Source organism: Clytia hemisphaerica, unplaced genomic scaffold (assembly GCF_902728285.1).
Source record: "Clytia hemisphaerica strain Z4C2 unplaced genomic scaffold, Clytia hemisphaerica genome assembly, whole genome shotgun sequence".
Taxonomy (NCBI): Eukaryota; Metazoa; Cnidaria; class Hydrozoa; order Leptothecata; family Clytiidae; genus Clytia; species Clytia hemisphaerica.
Genome location: NW_027103286.1, coordinates 1051639 through 1073526, shown reverse-complemented (window position 1 = coordinate 1073526; position 21888 = coordinate 1051639). Strand labels below are relative to the sequence as shown.

At 35.2% G+C, this 21888-nt stretch overlaps 1 protein-coding gene across 2 annotated transcripts; it reads right to left on the bottom strand.

Moving 5' to 3' along the window:
- Positions 1 to 1122: 1122 nt before the first annotated feature.
- LOC136806172 (neogenin-like) lies at positions 1123 to 19451 on the bottom strand. 2 transcript variants are annotated; one of them, XM_067062738.1, is made up of 9 exons: positions 19216 to 19451; positions 15060 to 15185; positions 11385 to 11717; positions 10472 to 10609; positions 9179 to 9346; positions 7281 to 7397; positions 4318 to 4351; positions 3646 to 3736; positions 1123 to 2938 (listed from the first exon to the last, which is right to left on the bottom strand). In XM_067062738.1, the coding sequence occupies exons 1-8, from the start codon at positions 19427 to 19429 to the stop codon at positions 3658 to 3660; spliced, it is 1209 nt and encodes a 402-aa protein (XP_066918839.1). In that variant the 5' UTR covers positions 19430 to 19451; the 3' UTR covers positions 1123 to 2938; positions 3646 to 3657. The 2 variants fall into 2 exon arrangements, with proteins under 2 accessions (XP_066918839.1, XP_066918842.1); XM_067062741.1 differs by lacking the exon at positions 4318 to 4351.
- Positions 19452 to 21888: the final 2437 nt, after the last annotated feature.

Here is a 21888-nt window from a genome sequence, read left to right as displayed (position 1 = left end):
ATAAAAAAAAGTAGGCGGCAAACGCTATTTCACATCTCTCAAACCGGTGAAATTGCATATTTTAGTCACGTGACTCTGGTAGGAAATCCTTCCAAAGACGAGCTTCACTTTTTGACCAAGGCCGCAAATCTAGCCCTTCGGGCTTTACAGATCTGTGGTTGCGAGCTGAGGGGGGGGGGGGGTACCGCCCGACTTTCGAACTGTGGACCCTTACCGGGACTAAAAAGGAGAAAACAAAGGAACATTTTGAGAATTTTACAACCCTTAGCGGGACAAATTTGACCAATTTTGACCAAATTTCGATCTTTCAGGGGGGGGGGTAGAAAGTTGAAATTTTCGTATTTTTCCGACCCTTAGGCCTTAGCGGGACTTTGGAAATCCAAAAAAGGTACCCTTAAGGGTGGCACATACCGTACCCTCCATTTGCTTAAATACCCCCCTCTCGGGTTAAAATTAACTCAAATTTTGTTTTCACAAAAAAGTTTTTCGAGTTAGCTATCCCATTTCTTTTTTCAAAACATCTTTTTTAGTTAGTTAAAGGTCTGGAGCCGCTTGAAACATTTTATTTCATCAAATGGAAACATTTGAAAACTAAAACACATGAAAAGTGTTACAAATCTGACAAAAAAGTTGCTAGTGACCCCAACTTCAATTGGCGGAAAGAAAATCGATCATATCAAAGACTTAGACCTTTTTCTAAGTCTAAAAAAATGTCCTATGCTTTCGATATCGGTTTCTCTGAAACAAAAAATGTTATTTTCAGTGGGGACAAAAATTAAAGTATAGTTGTCTACTGGAGGAGACGATATTTTGGCCAATTTTTCCTGAGTCTGTCTGTGAGAAAGGGGGTGTGTATAAGCAGCTGAAGAACATGAGAGTGGATTTACTTGATGATACTTTGATCATTACAGTCCATTGCAGTTCGATTCTGATTTGTGACTCTCTACTTTCACTTCAACAAACGAGACCAAATCGGTCTGAGATTGACAAAGGAGGGTTTGACAAGTAGTTATTCGGGATTTGAAGGCATAATTCGTCTTTTTCTTGCCATCGATGACGATGACACGATAGAAAAGCTGAAAAAATGTTGCAGAGAAAAATAATAAACTCGTTTTTCAAGTATACAGTATATAGAAGATATTTTCACGAAAAAAATGCAACAAAAATAAAAATGCAACAAAAATAAAAACACAAAATCAAAAAAGAATTACAAAGTCAGAGTAATTATATCGAGCGCTTCGCCAGCGCTTATGGACACGTTTAAGCCAAAAAGAAAAAAAATCAAAAGATATATACATAACCTTGAGAACAGTCCAAGTCTTATTAATTCGAAAACTCCAACCTCCAACTCAAAATTGTTCGAGTAAGAGAGAGAGAGAGAGACATAATAGCTTTTGACGGTCTCAAGGGACGACAAAGTTGATTGTATCCAAAGTTTGGCTAAAAATTACACGCTTTTTTATAAGAACGTGAGGCTTTTAGGCTTAAAAACTCGAAAACTAAGGCTTTGAAAATTTTGAGATGCCTTGGAGTTTTTACAAGATACTTCACTAATTGGTAATAGAGATGACGCGTTCTTTAGAAAAAGTAATAAGATTCTTTTATTACTGGTTAACGACCAACCAAATCAAATAAGAGCTTGTAAAAACTCCAGCTTTCAAAATTTTGGATGTTCTTATGTACATTTATTAGAAATCATAATTCTTAAAAAAATGAACATAACAGAATCAAACAAAATTAATTTATAAAATTGAAGAGTTAAAAATGCTATCTTAATTCCCAAGGTTAAGCTATAAAATAAGAAAAACCATAGAAATAATCCAGCTTTCACAGTAAGGGATTAAAATCCGTTAGTGAAAGAGCGATTTTTCACGTTTGAGATTTCAAAATTTGGATGTTTTCAATAGCGCTCCGCAATGCATTTTAACTTTTTTGACATTTGTACGAGTTGTAATCCCACAATTCAATGCTGCTCAATTAAAGACACGTGCAAGTCGTTATATATCTTTTGTCAAATGATGCAATTAACGTGCAAAAGAGACTAACGCAAAGGTTGATGGGATTGGAACTCGTATAAACACATCGAGAGTAATGATTATGTCAAAAATAAAATCTATTTCTAGATTCAGCGCGTTGCCAAAAAAATAATAAAGGTGTAATATTGAGGTATAAGATAAAAAAATGTTTCAACAATTTTTTCTAAATTAAATAACTAATTTTGAAACTTTTTCAAATAAAATGATTTTTAACAATACCTATCCACAAGTGTTTCTGTCGAGTAACTTTTTTCTAGTAACACTGGATGGAAATCTCGAAGTATCCGTGGAATGATCTATTCATTTCTAGCATTGACGACGTAATCTATCATACAGAAACACCCTAAAAACGCCCATTCAACCAAATTTGATCTTTAGAAAAAAATAAACAGAGGAATTTCATTTTCAATTTTCCTTGAAGTGTATCTAGTGTCGTCTTTTCGGATGCTCCCGCACGATAGGTTAAGCCGTGTACCACTTCCCTCAACAATCAAAATTGCCAAAATCGCAAAAAAGTGGCTAAACCACTCAGATGAGATGGAGTTTGTATAAGATACTTTAATAATTGGTCATTTGAAGTAATAAAAATGACGTGTTCTTTTAGAAAAAGTAACAAAATTGTTTTATTACTGGTTAACGACCAACCAACTCAAATAAGAGCTTGTAAAAACTCCATCTCGTCTTAAACTACTGCACTATCCGAATTTTTGCGATTTTTTGCGCTCTTGATTGTTAAGGTAATTTTTCGATTGTTACAGGTAAGTACGACATAGTATGAATAAATGCAGCCCCAATAAATTCCAGCCTCAAATAAATAAAGCCTCAATAAATTCAACTCCTTGCTAATAGATGTTTCTGAGGTTGTGCAGAAGGAATATGTTCCAAATCTTTGGGGTGTTTAACTGAAAGAAAGAACAGACAGATTATATGAATCAGATACAATTTCCGCACTCATAATCCGGTATACACTTTTTTATGAGGATAATTTCAAAAGAACAAGGAGGCTCAAAATCGCCAAAAAAATAAGAACAATTTAGATAAAAATTGGGATAACTCATAAAATACCTCATTTTCACCCTATAAATAAGAACAGGATAAGAACAATTTGAGGCTCAAATTGCCAAAAGATAAGAACAACCGAGCCTCATCAAAAAATGACTGGTTCTACTAAAAAAAGGTGTATTTCAAAAAGCAAATCACTTTTGACTTGTCAAAAATTCTCCGTAGAAAAGGTTTAAATGTTCTTTTATGAGAATAGTTCCATTGATTTATACCAAGACGAAAAAATCGTCTGAGACGAGTAGTTTGTAAAATGTGATCTGTGGAGGAGATCCTATTTATTGAAACATGAATGGAAAGCACACTTCTCCATAATGCTCATTTTCTAAATTTCTCGTCTCAGACAAATTAATTGTCTCAGTATAAATAGAACTATTATTGAAATTTGTGTCAAGAGTTCTATCCCAGAATTGCAGTCCAAGTGTTTTAAAAGTTTTTTTCTCTCTTGTGAGCTGATCATCTTTGTAATTGCTTGAAAACGAAAACGAGACAAAATGTGACGTAATTACTAGAAAGGCTCAACATCATCAAAAAACTCTTGAAAAAATACCTGAGGAGAAAGTTAGGCTTTTTCATCGTTCACTAAGCGTGATTTCACTCCTTCGTCTCCTGTGGTGTAGGAGACACGAGGTGCGTCTTTCCTGTAAGCAAAACAAAAAGAACGTTTAGGTAAGAATGTTATGAAAAGCCATCACGTAAAAAGTATGTAAGTTTGTCAGTCAGTTTTGTCAATGTTATATAGATTCCCAGATGAGTAAGGTAAGTCAGGTAAGTTCAAGGGTCATTTATTGGTGCGCGTCTAATCGGTAAAGTCAGATAGCCCAGTAATCTAAGACATCAGTTTATTGAAGTTTCAGTATGACAGTCTCTACTTTAATAAAATATGAGGCATAGTTTCCCTACAGGCAATTTCACAGTCGAAATGGATCATGAGTAATCAGGACTGATTGCACCCCCATAATGTTTTTATGTTGGCTAGACGCAAAAATCTTCAAAATCTTTTAAAACTTTGGACCAATAATAATTTGTCATTAGCGCGCAGTGCTCCTGATTACCCATTACGCTTTGCGACGATTAGATGGTGAGTAGACGACGTGATTTGAGGTGAAATCTAATTGAATGATTGTATGAAAGCGAGATCACGGGCGATAATTAAAGGGTGGTAGATGAAAGGTGGGCGGATAGAGGGTGGTATTGGATGAGGTGAATGAAGTTTTCTTACACAAGGGGTGATTTCTCGTGGTTTGCTCCATCAACTAAAAGAATAAACATGTGTCTATGAAGGAAGGTCAATGCACTTTTTTTCTGTGATACGGAAAATTTCTTAATACAGATATTTTGGTATACAGTGACACCCGCAGGCCAGAAAAATTTCAGATTTTTTACCTCCTAGATTGGTTAGAAAGGCACTAAAATTTGTTAATTAAAACAACTCAAAATGTAAAATCAGCCATTCAACACAGTTTCAATACGAGATTTCTTTCCGATGGAATTATTCTAGAGAATAAAATCAATATTTCTTGCGAAATAACCATTTCTAAATGAGACGGAAAACTTTGACAAAAAATTCTGTGAGACGGAAATCCGGAAATTCTGTGAGACGGAAGAACTTTGATCCCTGTATGAAGGAGAACAACCCAGCTGGCACACAACGTTGTTTCAACGTTTATCTAATGTTCATAGCGTCCATATAACGTTAGATGAACGTTGAAACAACGTTTTGTGCCAGCTGGGTATGTGTCACGAAGGGATGTTGATCAATTATTATGTTCAACGATTCTTTGTCCCGCTGGGAAGGGCTAGAAAACACATTCTAATAAAGACTAGATTCAGCAACTTTAAGACAATTAGTGGACTGCTGCATATGATATGAAGTTAAGGCTCGTGCAGAAGAGAAACGTAACGTCGCATGATTAAAGATGGCATATAAGTATGCTTCATCTGAGATGAAAAAGCTCTTCTAGTGTTTTATAAAAGATATCTGTGTTGGTTAAAAAGCTAATGTTATTAATTGGAGTTTGGTGATAAAAATTTACTACTTCTTGAGTACTTCTGAGTGAAATCTAAATAAAATAAAAACTGAATGCAAGATCCATTTCGTTGAAAAAAATATTTGTATAAATCATCTATTTTGCAATGCAAATGCAAATTTTCATTAAATCGCACTACTTTAATGGGATAAATTTTCGCGGGGATTAAATTTCGCGGTTGAGATCATCCGCGAAATTTTAAGATTTCGCGGGGATTAATTTTCGCGGATGAGGGATTTCCTGATTTTTCGCGGGGATTTAATTTCGCGGATTGGGGTACAAATTAAAATTTTTGAAAAGGGTCAAAACATTGAAATAAAATTTTTCCAGGAAAATTAAGAATTTTTTTTTCAAGTAATAAGAGGGTGTTTTTAAATAGGGCGAGGAGATATGTATCACAACTATCAAAAGTTGAATTTGAACTTCCATGGTGTGGAGCTAAATTTTCAAAGCCTATTTGGGAAAAAATCTTACATATCCTTTTAAATGTTTAATTTCAAGCCAGTTGGATTACCCTCTTACATTGAAAAGCTTTTAACAATAAGCGATCACTTCCAAGTTTGTAAATTTGTGAAGAAAATTTTGAGGAAAGCTTTTTTTGCTAACAAGCATATAGAGGATTTGACCTTTTTCGAGGGTTGCCTCATGTAGAAAAAAAAATAAAAAACGATAAAAATAGAAATTTCGTGGATCGCAAAAAAAATTCAAATTTTTCGCGGAAACTAATTTTCGCGGAAGGGCCTTTTTCAAATTTCCAATGGGACTTATTTTCGCGGATGACACCCGAATCCGCGAAATCCGCGAAAATTAATCCCCGCGAAAATTTATCCCATTAAAGTATACGGGAAGCATGCTCAATGAAAAAAAGGCTTTTGAATTGTTGTTCACTGGAGGACCTGGAGTATTGATATGCAGGTATGACTTGTGTGTCGGTTATCAGTTATGTCATGTTAAAGTTTATTCAAGCCTAAACAAGAGGTGTTATTGTTAGCTGATTATCAACCTCGTTCCCTGCGTATTACCAGATAATATCAGGCGACCATCAGTAATGTAAATAAAGCCTGGAATACACGGGGACAAGGTTAGTCGAATGTTAGTCTCGATTTCCAGATCATTATATAAGGGTAACTCTGCCACCCGAAAAAGAGAGTTTATATAATTCTTCCTCTCTTCACCTCCTCTCTCTTTTTAGTTTGAAATAATTTTAGTAGCATTTTAGTATAAAGTTTTAAATTAGAAATTCCGAATGTCTGATCTTGAAAAGATTATTTAGAATCACGTGCCAGGCAAGCTCGACTCTCGCTTGATTCTTAAAATTCGATGTCTATTTGCCACCGAAGGCTAATATAAAGACATCGAGCAAGAAACATAAAGCAAGTGTCAAACTTGCTTAATGCACAACTACAGATAGTATATACTGATTTCGAAAGAAGTTTTCTTTTGCTTTGAATCAGTGTTAAAATTTCACGAAAGATATCAAACGAAAAATGACTTAGTATGTAATTATCCAGTTAGTTTGTTTGAATTTTCGTGTCAATTACACCGAATCAATATGGGGGAGTTACTCCAAAACCGGTATGTTGTTGACATGCTCCATTCCAAATACACGCTTTTTTTAACAACAAACTATACAAGAACATAAAGCTTCACTAGCCGAAATATTAAGAACAAGTTAAGAACATTTTTAAGGTTTTGCAGACTCTTCAAAACACTCAATTTCTTAGGAAATTGCACAAAAATACTCCATAAAATAAGATTGAAATAAAATAAGAACACTCTTAAGAACACTTTCAGGCTTAAAACTGAGATCATTAAGAGTATATGTGTATAAAAAAACAGACGTGTTGTCGAAAAATAGTGAGAATAAGAAAATCTTAAGAACACTTTTAGGCTTAAGACTCAAACTGTTGAGATCATTATTATAAGGCAAAGGCTTCTTATAAGAAAAACACGTGTGTTGCTGAACATTGATTATAATAGACCTTATCGGAGTTTTTGATTTTTCTAAAAAAGCGATGCATTGTGGGATTGTTTTGAGTGCATTACAATAGAATTCCTAAGAGATTTCTAATGTAATACACTCGAAACAATCCCACAATCGCTTTTTTAGAAAAATCAAAAACTCCGTTAAAGTCTATTGATGAAGGAAACGTACCATCGTCAGTGTTTTGGTGTTTGGACTTCTTGAAGCAAGTGTACAATCCAATGATGAGGAACAATAGAATAGCTTCGATCAGGATGCCAAGAGCAGGCCAGAGAGCTCCCAATGGGTCTGTAGAATAATACAAAAAAAAAAGGTTTGAGATTGAACACAGCCTTTCAGGAAATAATACCGAGTTTATGTATGTGTGTTTTTCTGCGACGGAGACGGTAAGGTTCTAATTTGTCTACGTCCTGACTGACTGAAGACGACGGTAAATCAGCACCTTTCTGTCCTCGATTTTGCGGGGCGGAACTGTGGGTTTTTCCAAATCGCTTCAGTCACTTTACCGTCCTCAAAAGTGCAAATACATAAACTCGCTAATAGCCAGTTTTAGTTTATGTATTTGCGCTTTTGAGGACGGTAAAGTAGCGAGATTATGTATCTGGAATTCTCTACGGCTACGGTTAAAGTGGCGAGGGAAATGGTGAGTAAGGCAAGTAATGGCGGGTGAAAGCAAGTTCAATATTTGACGTACGGCATTATGTCGACTTTGCTCATACGGTGTTTTGGTGTTTTTCCCGTACAGAGAAAAGTAGACGACGACATGTCGCCTTTGGTGACGACCCGCACGGGCAGACCCGCAACCGTAGCCGTAGAATATCTCCGATACATAATCTCGCTAGTGACTGAAGCGATTTGGAAAAACCTGCACTTCTGACCCGCAAAATCGAGGACGGTATAAGTGCTGATTTACCGTCGTCCTCAGTTGGTCATGATCTAGTCAATTTGGAACCTTACCGTCTCCGTCGCTGAAAAACACACATACATAAACTCGTTAATACCTTCTACCTATACCAGGCCTCTCAACTGAATGGTGACCTCTATAATAAAGGCAGGAGAGAAAATACCATAAAAATTTCTATAAAATCATAAATAACCAAGCTCCGTCTTACTTACGTAATTATCTGCCAGCAAGGCTTACAGAGCCAGTTAACATAAGAACAAGAAATCCTATTTATCCTCTTAATATACGAACTGAGCGTTTTCTTAATACTTTTTTTCCTCGCTGCATATCCCAGTGGAATGTCCAGGACGGTAATACAAGAAATCTACCTTCTCTGTTAAGACTTTCAAGACTGCAATTGTAAAATTTTTGAGACCCAAACAATCTTTTTGATGTTTCCGACAATCAAGGTGTAGTCTTACTAAATCGACTTCGGGTAGGGTTTAGTCATCTCAACGAGCACAAATTTAGGCATGGTTTTCTAAGCACTCAGAAAAAAATTGCAATTTGTTCCAGTGGCTTCTTTAAGGAGTTAATCCTCCTAATTTGTAACTTTTTAAATTTGGTTCAGTATTTACAATCTAGGTGATATTCAGGCTGTAAAATGTTTTTTTTTATGTTTCTGGTTTACCACCTGGTCTTCGTTAAAGTGATTTAAATTTCAATATCAGGAAGAGGCGAATACATACTTTTCCTATTCATATACTGTGCGCAAAAAAAATGTTTACAGCTTGGATATCCAGACTAAAGGTCGGTCATCTCCACTTGTGTGCGGTGCGATCGCACTTTTTCGAGCAAAGCTTCCACGTTATTGGTCAAAAGAAAAATAGAACAATTCCATTGGGGCGATCTAACGTAACGGTTGAAAAAAGTTTATTATTGAAACTTTTTTTTTCGAGCGCGCGCTATATTTTTATGACGTAATCTTTTTTCCAAGCAAAAAAGATTGAAGCCAAAAGGTGCGATCGCAGCGCGCACAAGTGGAGACCGGCCTTAAGCTCTTAAAAAGTTAAATTTCACAATTTGATAACTGTAAAAGAGCATAGTGAAAAAAGGGTGTTTTAATCACCGAAAGAAAAAGGAATATTAAAATAATTTTAAATAGTTTGGAAGAAAAATTACTAACCTCGGACACGAAGTATAAACTCTTGGCGAGATGATTTTCCACTCTGAAATGTAGCCACACAATAATATTTCCCACGGTCTGTGTATGTGACTTTTGAAATGGCGAACAGCGAATTCTCGGTGCCGTACTTTGTGTCGTTGCTGAACGTGTACCTACTATCATCGCCAGCTATAAATCATCAAATCGATAGAAAAATAAATAAATCTTGTAGCAATCATGCAGCGACACTTGCAAATTTAAATATACGGAAAATTTGCTTTTTGTAAATTATAGATCTAAAATGTTTACCCATTTTACCCATTAGGGCTACTTAGACCATGTTCACACGCTACTGTTCCGTTTCGTTCCGGTTTGATTTTCGTTACGGATCGAGTATGTTCATATTGGTTTCGGAACGTTTTGGAGCAAGAAAAAGGAGCAGTTCCGTTCCGATGTAAAAGGTGGATCGAAACCGTTTCGGTCTGTTTTGCTTTGTAACGTCTTCTTTTTGACGTTTCGAATTTTGACGTTCAAACTTGTTTTGGAACGGGACGGAACGGAACCGTAACGTCTGAACATGGTCTTAGACTTCACATTAAATTGACGAACAATATTCGACAATATGTTTGATGGACCAAATTGTACACAGTAAACGACAGTTAAACTATTATAAAAAGGAATTTTCTTTCTTTCTGTAAACTACTCCCATATATTATAGAAATATTGCAAATGGAGTTGACAATATATTAAGAACACCTTATGATCGACGCTCAGCAATGCATTGTCAATAAATTACCACACAATATATTGTGTAAGTGTATGTAGCACTTATGAATTTTGTATGAAAAAAGTAAAAATTGGTACCAATAACTTCTCCTATTTTCACGAAAAGTGTGTACCTTATTGGCCAAAACTTAGTCGGTCTTAATTTTTAGTCGGTCTTAACTATTAGTTGGCCCTAAGTTTAGTCACCTCGTCAAAATTTAGTCACTAAAGGCCGACTAATAATTTAAGACCAACTAAAAATTTGGGCCAAATAGGAGAAAGCTTAAAATACTGGAAAATAAGGAAAGCTTAAAATAGTGGAAAGTGAGGAAAGCTTAATTATAAACTTTTAATTTGGCCCAAACTTTTAATTTGGCCCAAATTTTTAGTCAGCCCAAATTTTAGTCGGTCCAAATTTTTAGTCGGTCCAAATTTTTAGTCGGCCCTAATTTTAGTCACCGAGCCAAAATTTGGTCACTTAGGGCCGATAAGGTAATAACATTATGTATGATAATAATATTGTAAGCAACTGTCCAAGTGTTCAATTACCTGCTAAAGTATCATCTCCTTTTTGCCAGTGCAATTTTGGGATAGGATATCCTTTGATCAAACAAGCCATTTCGACGCTCTCTTCGTTCATTTTTATGATCTCTTGTTTGGCTGGTGTTGAAGTATCCTCCCATTTCACTACGGTAAAGTTTAAAGGAATAATCAGATGGTTTTGAGATTTTTTGCCTGAAGAAACCCTCTGTGGTTTTGAGTAAAATTACTAAGTATTTTTGTCTAACTATATTCTAAAGTCAAGATCACAACAGTTAAAATTTCTGGAAATGGGTTCTCACACGGTTCTTACGTTGAAATTATATTGTTTTTTACTAAAAGTCAAAAACTTGTAACTTAATTATCTCGACTTTGGGAAATATTTTATTTAGGCAAAAATATTTTGAGGTTATGCTCAGGACAATAGAAGGATCCCATATGTCAAAAATCTCAAACCACCTGATTATTCCTTTAAAAAGAGGATGGTTTAAAGTCAGTTGTAATGATTCAACTTCAAATAAATAATAAGTACTCCAGTGTATAGATATTACCGAGAGCTTATTACAGAGATATTATCGTCCTTTTTCACTCGCCATACTGAATAACGCTATCACTGTGTCTTACTAACATTCTGCCGATTGGTAGTGTGAAGGTTTCAATCACAGACTTTCACCGCAATGAACTGTGTTCGAATCTTAAACACTTCCAGGTAGGGTGTTAGGGAAATATGGTGATCGACTCTCTACCTTCACTCATACAAAGATATTAGATCACTATAGCTGGTTGGAATGGAAGAGCTTGATGAGTTGAGAGATATATTCTCTTCCCCTAACTGAGGGTAGACAAAGAAGGATAACTGTTGAAAAAGGGTTTTTGGATGAAAAAGTGAGACTCCAAAAGTTGAATTTCTATAATAACAAACCTTCAATGTCTGCATCCTCGGAGAAAGTTGAATCAGTTGTATCTCCACTTTTCAAATTGACATTTGCACGGCATTGGTAGATTCCCTCATCCTTATTCGACGCCTTGGATACAGTCAAGGTGGATGATTTATTTTCTGCTTCATCAACAAGCTTGTTAATTTTATATTTGTTAGAGTTCTTATCGATTAATTGTCCATTGAAAAGCCATTCCAATGCAAAGTTTTCCCACTTTTCAAACATTTTGACTTTGATGTCACATGTGAGGGTAAGGTCATCATCTTTATTGACAGTTTCATTTTTGGGGTAGAGGTTAATCATTGGTTTACTCACAACTAAAAAGCAAAGATGGGAAATTCTTGGGTGCGCGAATAGAGAAAAGGACTGCAATCACTGACCTTTATATATCCCTGGACCCAGCTATATCCATCATCTTTGATCGAAGTGTTTTTCGAATTGGTACCCGTAAAGAAGCTATTACAGTGTTAAAAATTCACGTCTAACGGCGCTACATTATCAAATTTTTTCGAGGGAAAGTAGACCTAGCGCTCTCGATGCATTTACACCGCCATTGAGTAGTGCCAAAATTAGGGTACCACTTTTCAACATATCGTCAGCCTGGGTTTAGGTCCCAGGGAAAAACTAGGTCCCCCCTGAATTTTAAGTCCCCCCAAAAATTTATGAATTTTTCGTTAGCCCCCAGGACTTTTGACCCTAGATACTTTCAAAAAATTGATCCAGTAAAAAAAGGTTATTCCAATGTAAATTGCGTTCAGTTCTAAGTGTAAGATAAATAATTTTGCAAACTTTCTACAAAAATATTGCACCGCAGGCGAAATTTTTTCAGATTCATGAGCTTCAATTTGAGTAATTGAAGCCAACTATTAAGCTGAATTATTTTAGCCCCCACGTTAAGTGATGAGATTTTAGCTCCACCAAAGTACATAGGTCCCCCCAAAAAAGTGGTGTACTTCCAGCCCCCTCCTCTTTTGGGAAAAATTTAGGGTGTAACCCCCGCCCCCCCCCAACCAGCAGGGGGGCTGATGCTATGTTCAAAAAACTCTGATTTTTGCTTGACCGGGATTGAGAAACTTGGTCCAGGGTATATAAAGGTCAGTGGCTGCAATACTGCTGTAGTGATAAAGCATGGCGTAATAATGAATATAGTATAATAATAAACTTAAATTGATATACATAAAAATCCTTATAGATTAGCTGAGCTTTTATGACTAAATTTCTTTTTCGAAAAAATTGCAGGAAAATTAAGTGCGCAAAGAATTCCGTATTAGAGCGGTTAGTGTAAAACGCAGGTCACAGGTCACAGGTCACAGGTCAGTGTTGACAGGTCAGCTTTGATTACTGTAAAACACAAAGAAAATGTTTGAAAAACAGTTGTTAATGTCAATGATATAATTCCAAAGGTATTTTATTGATCTAGAACTATTTTAAAGCTAAAAATCTACCCACGTGTTTACCACGTGATTTCGCGTTTTATGCCGTGTATAACACGGACCTGTAATACTTGTATTATATATTACATCTATATCACACATGCAAAAAAGTTATCTTTTCAATGTTCGCATGTTACGAATGTTATATACAAAGAATAAAGAAATATTCGAATATCGATCTCACCTTTGCCTTAAACAGCCCCTAACAGGAAAATAGCTATTTCACAATCACTAATGTCATATCTCATTTTATCTCCTGCATCACCTTGGGTATGATAACAAGAATTGATGAAAATAGCGTCAATGGGATTATATTTTATAAATGTTTTAATATTTTTATCCCTGCTTCGTATTTTTGATAAAATGACGTCACTATTTTCATCTCTCTAAAACAGCTCTCTTGGAGTATTTATTGTTTTCAAAACCTGTCAATCTATATCCACTTGCAGCGTCGGCATCCTATTACGCATGATAAATATTTTATTGTTAATTGGTGTACAAAACCTCATACTTCGAGATAACATCATTATTTACATAATTTAAGTGTCATTTGTTGTCAATTTTTGGGGTTGATGATTTGTCGTTCAAAATACAATATTTTGATATTACATTTCCATTACATATAATATTTTCAGGAACTTTTGTTATGAGTTGTATGTTATGGGTTGTATGTTACAAGTGCGTTACAGTTTTCCGGTCTGTAATTTGTATGACCTGTGACCTGTGACCCGTGACCTGTGACCCGTGACCTGTGACCTGTGTTTTACACTAACCGGTATTAGAGTAACCAGGCTGGTTGGCGGGGACGGTTTTGTATACGGGCCAATTTCTTCTTAAAAACTATAAAACTTTATAGCTAAAACTACTTACTTACTATTGAGAAAAAAAATTATCATAATCAATTTTGGCTGAGGGGTAAAGTATTCAGCAAATAAAATGGAGGACTATCCAGGGAGGGGGGGTCCGTAGTAAAATCTCAGACATATATGAATAGTAAAAGGATTTTTACGAATTTTTACATACCACCACCCAGACTCTTGGAAGAGGTATTTTACTACCCTGGTAGTAAAATCTTTTGGGACAATTTGTCATGGAGACCACCTTGGTTGCTATTTGGACTGATATTACAAAAAAGCTAAAAAATGATTATTTCTGTGACACATTTTTCACTTAGTGCAAAAATTAATGTTTTGCCCTTAGAATTAAAGTCTTTTTTATATTGACAAAAAAAATTGAGAATTTTTTGTTTGTATAGCAAACAACTTTCCAACAGAAAATTGTTTCAAAAATATAAAAATTTTCAGATTTTTTCAGAAAAGTCACGCAAAAAATTAAAAGAATTACAAAAATAGCTAAAATTTGCTAATTTTACCAGTTTTAACTACCCAAGGTAGTAAAATCTTTTCAACATTTTAACACATAGATACTACCCATTTTAGTATCTAACTACCCTGGGGAGTAAATTTTTGTTTAATTTTTCATCACATCACCACCGTAGTAAACGTCATTATGTCTCCCCCCCCTGGACTATCTTAGCTATTCAAAAAGTAGTCTTTTCTTCGACTCAAGAAGCGTACTTTCATCAGAACTTTGGGTGAGATATGGTCATTTTAAAAAAAACCTCATTTCGTCCAATTTTTTCATCTATCTGCTTTTTTTTTCGTCGAAAGGGGCGTTCTATGCAATGGTTCATTTAAAGTGAAGTCAGTTGGTTTCGAACGTTTGATGACACTGGAATGCTATCAATCTTTTATTTTGGCGCGAAATTCGTCCGCCAGGTAACCTCTTGACAAATAGCAAACTAATTGTTGATCGCTGCAATTTGATTTTTTGTGTGAAGGTACCTAAGATATTGTAGTTGAAACAGTACTCATTTTTCTCCTTTTTATTTTATCTTTTTTTAAAAAAAGCTCTGTCTTTACAATCTCTTTTGACATAAAATTGATGTTTTTCAACAACCCGTACGAAAAAGTGTATTTTTCAAGTTTGGCAGGTGGCAATGTAATCTTTTCACAGATGATAAAATAAAGGTTCAAAAAAAAGGAGCTAAAGGATTTTTCTTTAAAATTTGCATTTTTTCTCTGGGTTCAAAGTCGCTCGTCCAACCCAACCCAATCTATTTCATATTTTGAACTCCATTTTTTGTCGATTTTGCTTTATTAAAATTTGTTCAATTTTTTTTTCTCGGACATGTTTTATCTAATATCAATCTAATATTATTCATACTCGGTATAATATGGATGTTGTATTTAAAACTATCAGTGTCATCGACGTCACAAGACAAGTCAGGAATCTCAATGTCGGTCAATCGAAGTGGGTTCCAAATCAATGTCAACACTTCATTGAAACCATCTGAAAAAAAAAATTAGAAATGTTTTGATATGTAGTTACAAGACATTTGATTGGAAGAATGTATTATAAAAATGCCATCCTTGTGGTAGAAAATTCAGGATTTCCGTGGAGAAAGCGTATCAATTCTTGTATATAAATAATTTGTAAATACTCTTGTGGAATTAAGACTGAAGTCAGCGGATTTCATCACAACTTCAGATGCTTAAGAGAAACAGCGGGGTTTGAAAAAAGATTTTCAAATCTTAATAAATAAGGCAAACCTAATTGCTAGAGGAGGATGCAAATTGTATATCTGAATACCCCTTTTCTTTAAATAAGGTTAAAAACTGACAGAACTTAAATACAAATATCAAGAAAACAAGGGGTCCTAATAAGACCCGAATGGGTAGAAAAAATAAAAAGATAATAAAGGGAGAGGTTATTATAGACACTAAATATCTATGATATGCACCACTGCAATGTCTTTTGACATTACATCACCAACCCAATAGCTGATTGGTCAATGGAAGACATTCAATGGTGCATAGCATGATGAATTGGTGAAAATTGAAAACTTTATAAAACGTCTAAACAGTAAACAAGCTTATATATTATTTAAAGAATATAATAATAAAACCTCCTTTAACCCTATTCATACTGTAGGGGGGGCTGTTTCTGTTCAGAGGTCAAATTAATGGTAATAGCTCCTGAAATAATAGAGCTTTTGCCATGAAATTTTGGGCATACCGGATAAGTGGGATGGGGGAACCTGGGAACCTAAAGTGGGAACCTAAATGAACACCTGAAAAGTGGGATGGGGGAACCTAAGTGGGAACCTAAATGAACACCGGAAAGTGGGATGGGGGAACCTAAGTGGGAACCTAAATGAACACCTGAAAAGTGGGATGGGGGAACCTAAGTGGGAACCTAAATGAACACCGGAAAAGTGGGATGGGGGAACCTAAGTGGGAACCTAAATGAACACCGGAAAAGTGGGATGGGGGAACCTAAGTGGGAACCTAAGTTGTTTAATTATTAATAGAATTGAAATATTTTTCTTTAAAAACAAATACATAAGCGAAAAATAAGACTTGCTCGATAGCAAGTCTTATCGTAGTTTAAGAAGAATTCCTTTATGTTTAAATAAATAGGTCTATTGAAAATGGCGATTTGTGTTTACTTTTCAAATTTTGCACATATTTTTTACCTGAAAAGTGGGATGGGGGAACCCGGGAACCTAAAGTGGGAACCTAATTTGTTATTATTATTATTTTTCTTTAAAAACAAATACATAAAGATAAGAAAGATATTATATGCAAGGAAAGCAAAACCTTTTATCATAATAAGAACACCAGTTATTTACTTTTTACATTACGGTTCGCAAACAATAATGTTGAAAATAAAACAAAGGGAATTTATTTATTCAATTAGCTCAAAAAAGCATGTTTATTTATCAGCAGTTTTATAGTGCATCTTTTTGAAAGGTTCGCTTAGTAAATTGACTTATTGACTTTAAACTTTAAACTTTAAACCGTCATATCTTCAAATCTAGAAGGAATTAGAAGTTCGTTCATAGCTCGATGGATAACTTAGAGCCTCTTCTTTCTTTTGCACGGATCTAATTTGCTTGAATACAGAATCTAGTAAAACATTATTTACGATCTAGTTTTTGTTCACTCTTGATGCAATACACATTGTTTTTTATTAGCAGCTCCAATTTTCGGGTCAGGGCTGGGGTCGCTTAGCATTTAACGGATTCTAGCTCGTTTTTCTTTCTGTACCAACCAAACAGTACAGCGTGTGAATACACTTCATTAATTAAAAATGTTTGATAGTAAAATAGAACATATTGCACGGCTTGCCACGTTTCAATACACATAAGCATAGATCCACGGGGGGGGGGGCACTCAAGGTAAACGACCTACCGTACGTGCGGCCCTTTTTTCCAAGCTTCCCAAAGTACACTGTAAGGGTGGAAATTAGCAAAAATTAGAATAAGTGCACTCTAAGGGTTTAAAATTTGGTCAAAGCTTTTAGAATTTCATCCGAACAAGTGTCATGTTTTAACACTGGGTAAATTTTGGAACATCAAATATGTCCATCCCTATCAGGATCTGTTCTAGAACATGTTGACCAAGAAAAAGATCTAGGAGTGATAATCGATAGTGACCTGACCTTTGAAGCCCATATATTCAGTAAAATCAAGAAAGCTAACTCTATCGTTGGCTTGATTAGCAGGAGCTTCGAATTTCTCTCACCAGATATGTTTCGAACGCTTTTCATTGCATTTGTCAGACCCCATTTGGAATATGCACATGTAGTATGGTCTCCAAGGCTAATCAAACATATCAATGCAATCGAGGGCGTCCAACGAAGAGCTACAAGGCTAGTTAGTTGCTATAGAAACTACTCATACGAAGATCGGCTACGACTCATCCAATCTACCTAGCCTAAAGACCAGGCGGCAAGTTGGTGATATGGTGGAAGTTTTCAAGAACCTCCACATTTATGACGAGTCTATAAGATCAGAGAAAAATTTACTCCTCGAACACGACCACGACGTCAGCATGATTACGAGCTTCAAAGGAACTTTGCTAATGACGGTATGAGAGGCTACCAAAGCAACTCTCTTTTTTACAGAAGTGTGAAACACCTTGGAATGATCTAGAAGAAGATATTGTTGAAGCACCATCCTTACAAGTCTTCAAAGAGCGTTTGATAAAAGAAAGGGAGAGAAAAACTTTATAAAATGTAAAATCAAAAGTTCTGTTTCATAGGAGGGTCAATAGACGTGCGAAATATATTGCTATAAAAAAAAAAGATAAAAAAAAAAAAAAAATAAAAAAATAAAAAATTAGGTTCCCACTTAGGTTCCCCCATCCCACTTTTCCGATGTTCATTTAGGTTCCCACTTAGGTTCCCCCATCCCACTTTTCCGGTGTTCATTTTAGGTTCCCACTTAGGTTCCCCCATCCCACTTTTCCGGTGTTCATTTAGGTTCCCACTTAGGTTCCCCCATCCCACTTTTCCGGTGTTCATTTAGGTTCCCACTTAGGTTCCCCCATCCCACTTTTCAGGTGTTCATTTAGGTTCCCACTTTAGGTTCCCAGGTTCCCCCATCCCACTTATCCGGTATGCCGAAATTTTGTTGTAAATTCCTAACTTTTATTTAGTTTTAAAATATAAAAAAAATTGACACCTAAAAATTTTCACACCTTGAGCATGATGACATTTCTGACAGTAAGGTGCGTGTCACAAAAATTGAGACTGTTCCAATACAAATTTATTTATTGAATATTTAGGATAAAATAAGCATTTTAGCACTTTTTCTAAAGCCTTAGACCAGCAGCCGAGGTAGTGAATTGTGTCACTTCGAAGGGCACCCCTTAGATCAGGGCGAATTTATATTATATTATACTCCTAATAGGGTGTAGAATTGACAAAAAAAATTTGCCATGTCCTGCAGTTTTCGTGTGAATTGATTTTTAGTTAATCAATAGAAAAATGCTGACGTCATCGGAAAACGCCAAAAACATCAATTTTTTCGCCTTAACAATGCTATTTCTCGGCACCAGGTGGTTGAAACTAACAAATAACCCCATTTTCTTTATCTACTTTTCACGCTGAATCTGTTGGTAGCCTCAGATATTTGATTTTCAGACTTCGAAAAAACCGTTAGTAAAGGGGGACCCTTGATAAGTTCTATCGATTAACTAAAAATCGATTCACTCGAAAACTGCAGGAGATTCGAAGGGCAAATTTCAATTTTACACCCTATTAGGACCATGATATCAAAATTTGCCCTGATCTAAGGGGTGCCCTACGAAAACTATTTTTAAGGCCTTTTCTGAATCTGGGACATTGGTCTAGTTAGAATACATAGCTATTTATAAGAACAAAGAAAATTTTCAGTTTTTGCTCACTTTGGGTATGATGAGTGACGTCATTAAGAAAAAATTTTGTCAAAAGTTACCTTATGTGAAAAGAATCTTGTGTGTCAGATTTTGTCTAAAAATCCCTAAAAGCCTAATGAATAGGGTAAAAGTCTTACCAATGTCTTTTATGAATGTTCTATGCCCATCAGTACTGCCTTCAACCGCATTGTTATTTCTGTCTCGGAAAGTGGCATTTGGTAGCTTATCTACTCCAGTGACAATACATTTGACAGTGAATTTGCTTCCTTCCAAAGGGAATACAGATCCTGAAGGCTCTTTAACAACAGTGAATGAAGCTGAAACTAAAAAAATTGGTAATGAAAACCACATATAAGCATTTAAATAATCTATCAGCAATCAAATCGATCAAATGTCCACCAGTTGAATGTTGAGTTGGATGGTTTATTGGATATTGCACCCAGAACATCATCTGAACACAAGCAAGGAATCTGTTTGATTTCATTTTGAAGGTTAGCAAAAGACATCCTCTTATTAAACTCTTCAATTCTTTTGAGAGGGAGTTGAACAAGATCAAGACCAAACAGGTTGATAAGAAATTATTATTCGCTATTCTGTAAGGCAGTCGAGGTTCCTTGAATTCGAACCTGTTCGAGCTTTGCCAAGGCACAATCCCTCGTCTCTGATTCTGATACTCCATAGGTAAGTGAGCCTAGTGTTCTAAAATCTTGAGTATCAATCTTGAATCTTGAGTTTTTTTTTTCATCAAAAGGCTATCAATAGTCATTTAGGAAAACGCAATGGGTTATTGGATATCTAATCACAGCAGCATAAATTTTTTTAACGATAATGTTATCTAATTAATTTGCCTTCTTCAAGACAGCTGTTGCATAGAAACAAAAAATGTTATCCCATCTTTACTGTTTGGAGTAAGCAACTTATGTTTTAATAATTTGTTATTCAATAAACTGCTGCGTTCTTCTCAAAGGCTATTGTGATCAATTGATTATCAATAGAGCCTTCCTGGGGCCTTCCTTAAAATCCTGATTATCAATTAAGTCTATCAATCATCGGAATCAATCGAAAGTTGTTTGGGAGATTGCGACAAACTATTGACTCAGTTCTGCATTTTAAATTACTCCAGCCATTCTGGTGTGGAAGATTCACAGTGTCAAAGAGTGCTAATTCAGGAGAATGTTAGCATGCCAATTTGAACAAAACATTTATCTGTAATATCTAATTTCTCGCTGGTTTCACTTACATCCACTGAATTATAGACTAATTAGTTATGCAACAGACCGTTGGGTTCGCCTAAAGGAGTAATCATTCATTCAATTCTTCAGACGATCAGGGCTCGAAATAACGATATTTAGGTGGTCTGACACATTGACCAATCAAAAATTTATTTGGGTCGGACATGTCCTAAGGCTTTTAAAGTAAAATAGGTCGGACATGTCGGATTGATTTTTATGTGGGGTCGGAAATTCGTCTTTCAACTTAAAAGCAAAAGGTTTCTGTACGTAGCTAATATAATAAATCATCTCATACATAATTGAATTTAATTAATTAATTTTAAGCCTCTATCTTCAAAAATCATAAATTAGATTTGAAAAACTATGTTCGATGAATAAACTTTGCCAAAAAAAGTTTTCCAAAACTAGGTATTTGCAAACTAAATGAAAGTCATGAAAACAATCTTATACTTATACCGTGATCATCATATAAATACTCAAGAATGCTTAAAATGCTAAATTTCCTTAAGGTAAATCAAACAAACGATCGCGATTTATTTGAGTGAAAAAGGAAAAAAGCAGGTGCCTTATTTTGTTTTTGTGAGCTTACATAAGAATAAACCGAAAGTGTGTGTTTCTAAACATTGACCAGAAATGGCGACCACAGCCAGCGACCACGACCACGACCAGCGACCACGACCACGACCAGCGACCACGACCTATGCTCCACCGTAGAGAATGTTTAGATCAAGTCCTCAGAATACTAAAAAGTGACCTTTGAAGTAACCAGTCATTTTCTTGACAAAGTGACACTATTTGGCAAAAATATTGACAGGGTCATTGAATATGATGTTTGTAAGCTTTGTTTTTAAACCAAATATTCTAATTATGCTGCATAAGATGCCTTTAGTATGAATAGATAGAACTTGTTATGTCAGTAGGAAAAAATTGGGAAGGCCAGTTTTAGAGATATTAATCTAACCAATTATTCTATTGTCTTTATGCTGACAAAATGATTAATTTCAACAGAAATAACAATCGGATGATGAAATACAAAACCATTTTCAAAAGAATTTGTGCTGCTAACTATTGTGATGCTGATAATACAAAAGGATAGAAACTAACACCATAATCAAGCTCCAAGAGCGTCGAAATGGTTGTTTTACGTAATTAGCACGTGGCTTTAATACACGGGTTTCGAATTAAATCTGGCGCGAGAGAAAAAATCAAGTAAATAAAAGGAGCGATAAGGGGAAATGCCTTATAAAAGGTTGATAGATTTCCTTTCTTCTCTTTTGAAAGCCAGGTGTTCATTCAAAAGATGTTTTTCTATTTTAAATTCAATAAAAGAAATATGATTAAACGATTGACTTTTTATTTTAATGTTTTTTGTTTTCATAATGACCCATAAAGTCTGTCAAAATGGAAAAATGAGCTAAAATTGCTTGATACACGGCCAATTTTCGTTCTGTTTACTTGATATTTTTCGTGCAAATTTACAAGGGATCAAAGCTAAAGCTAAGCAAAAATTTAATTCGAAACCCGTGTATTAGATGAGACAGGGGTGGGCTTACTCTTCAATATTAAATATATTCAAAT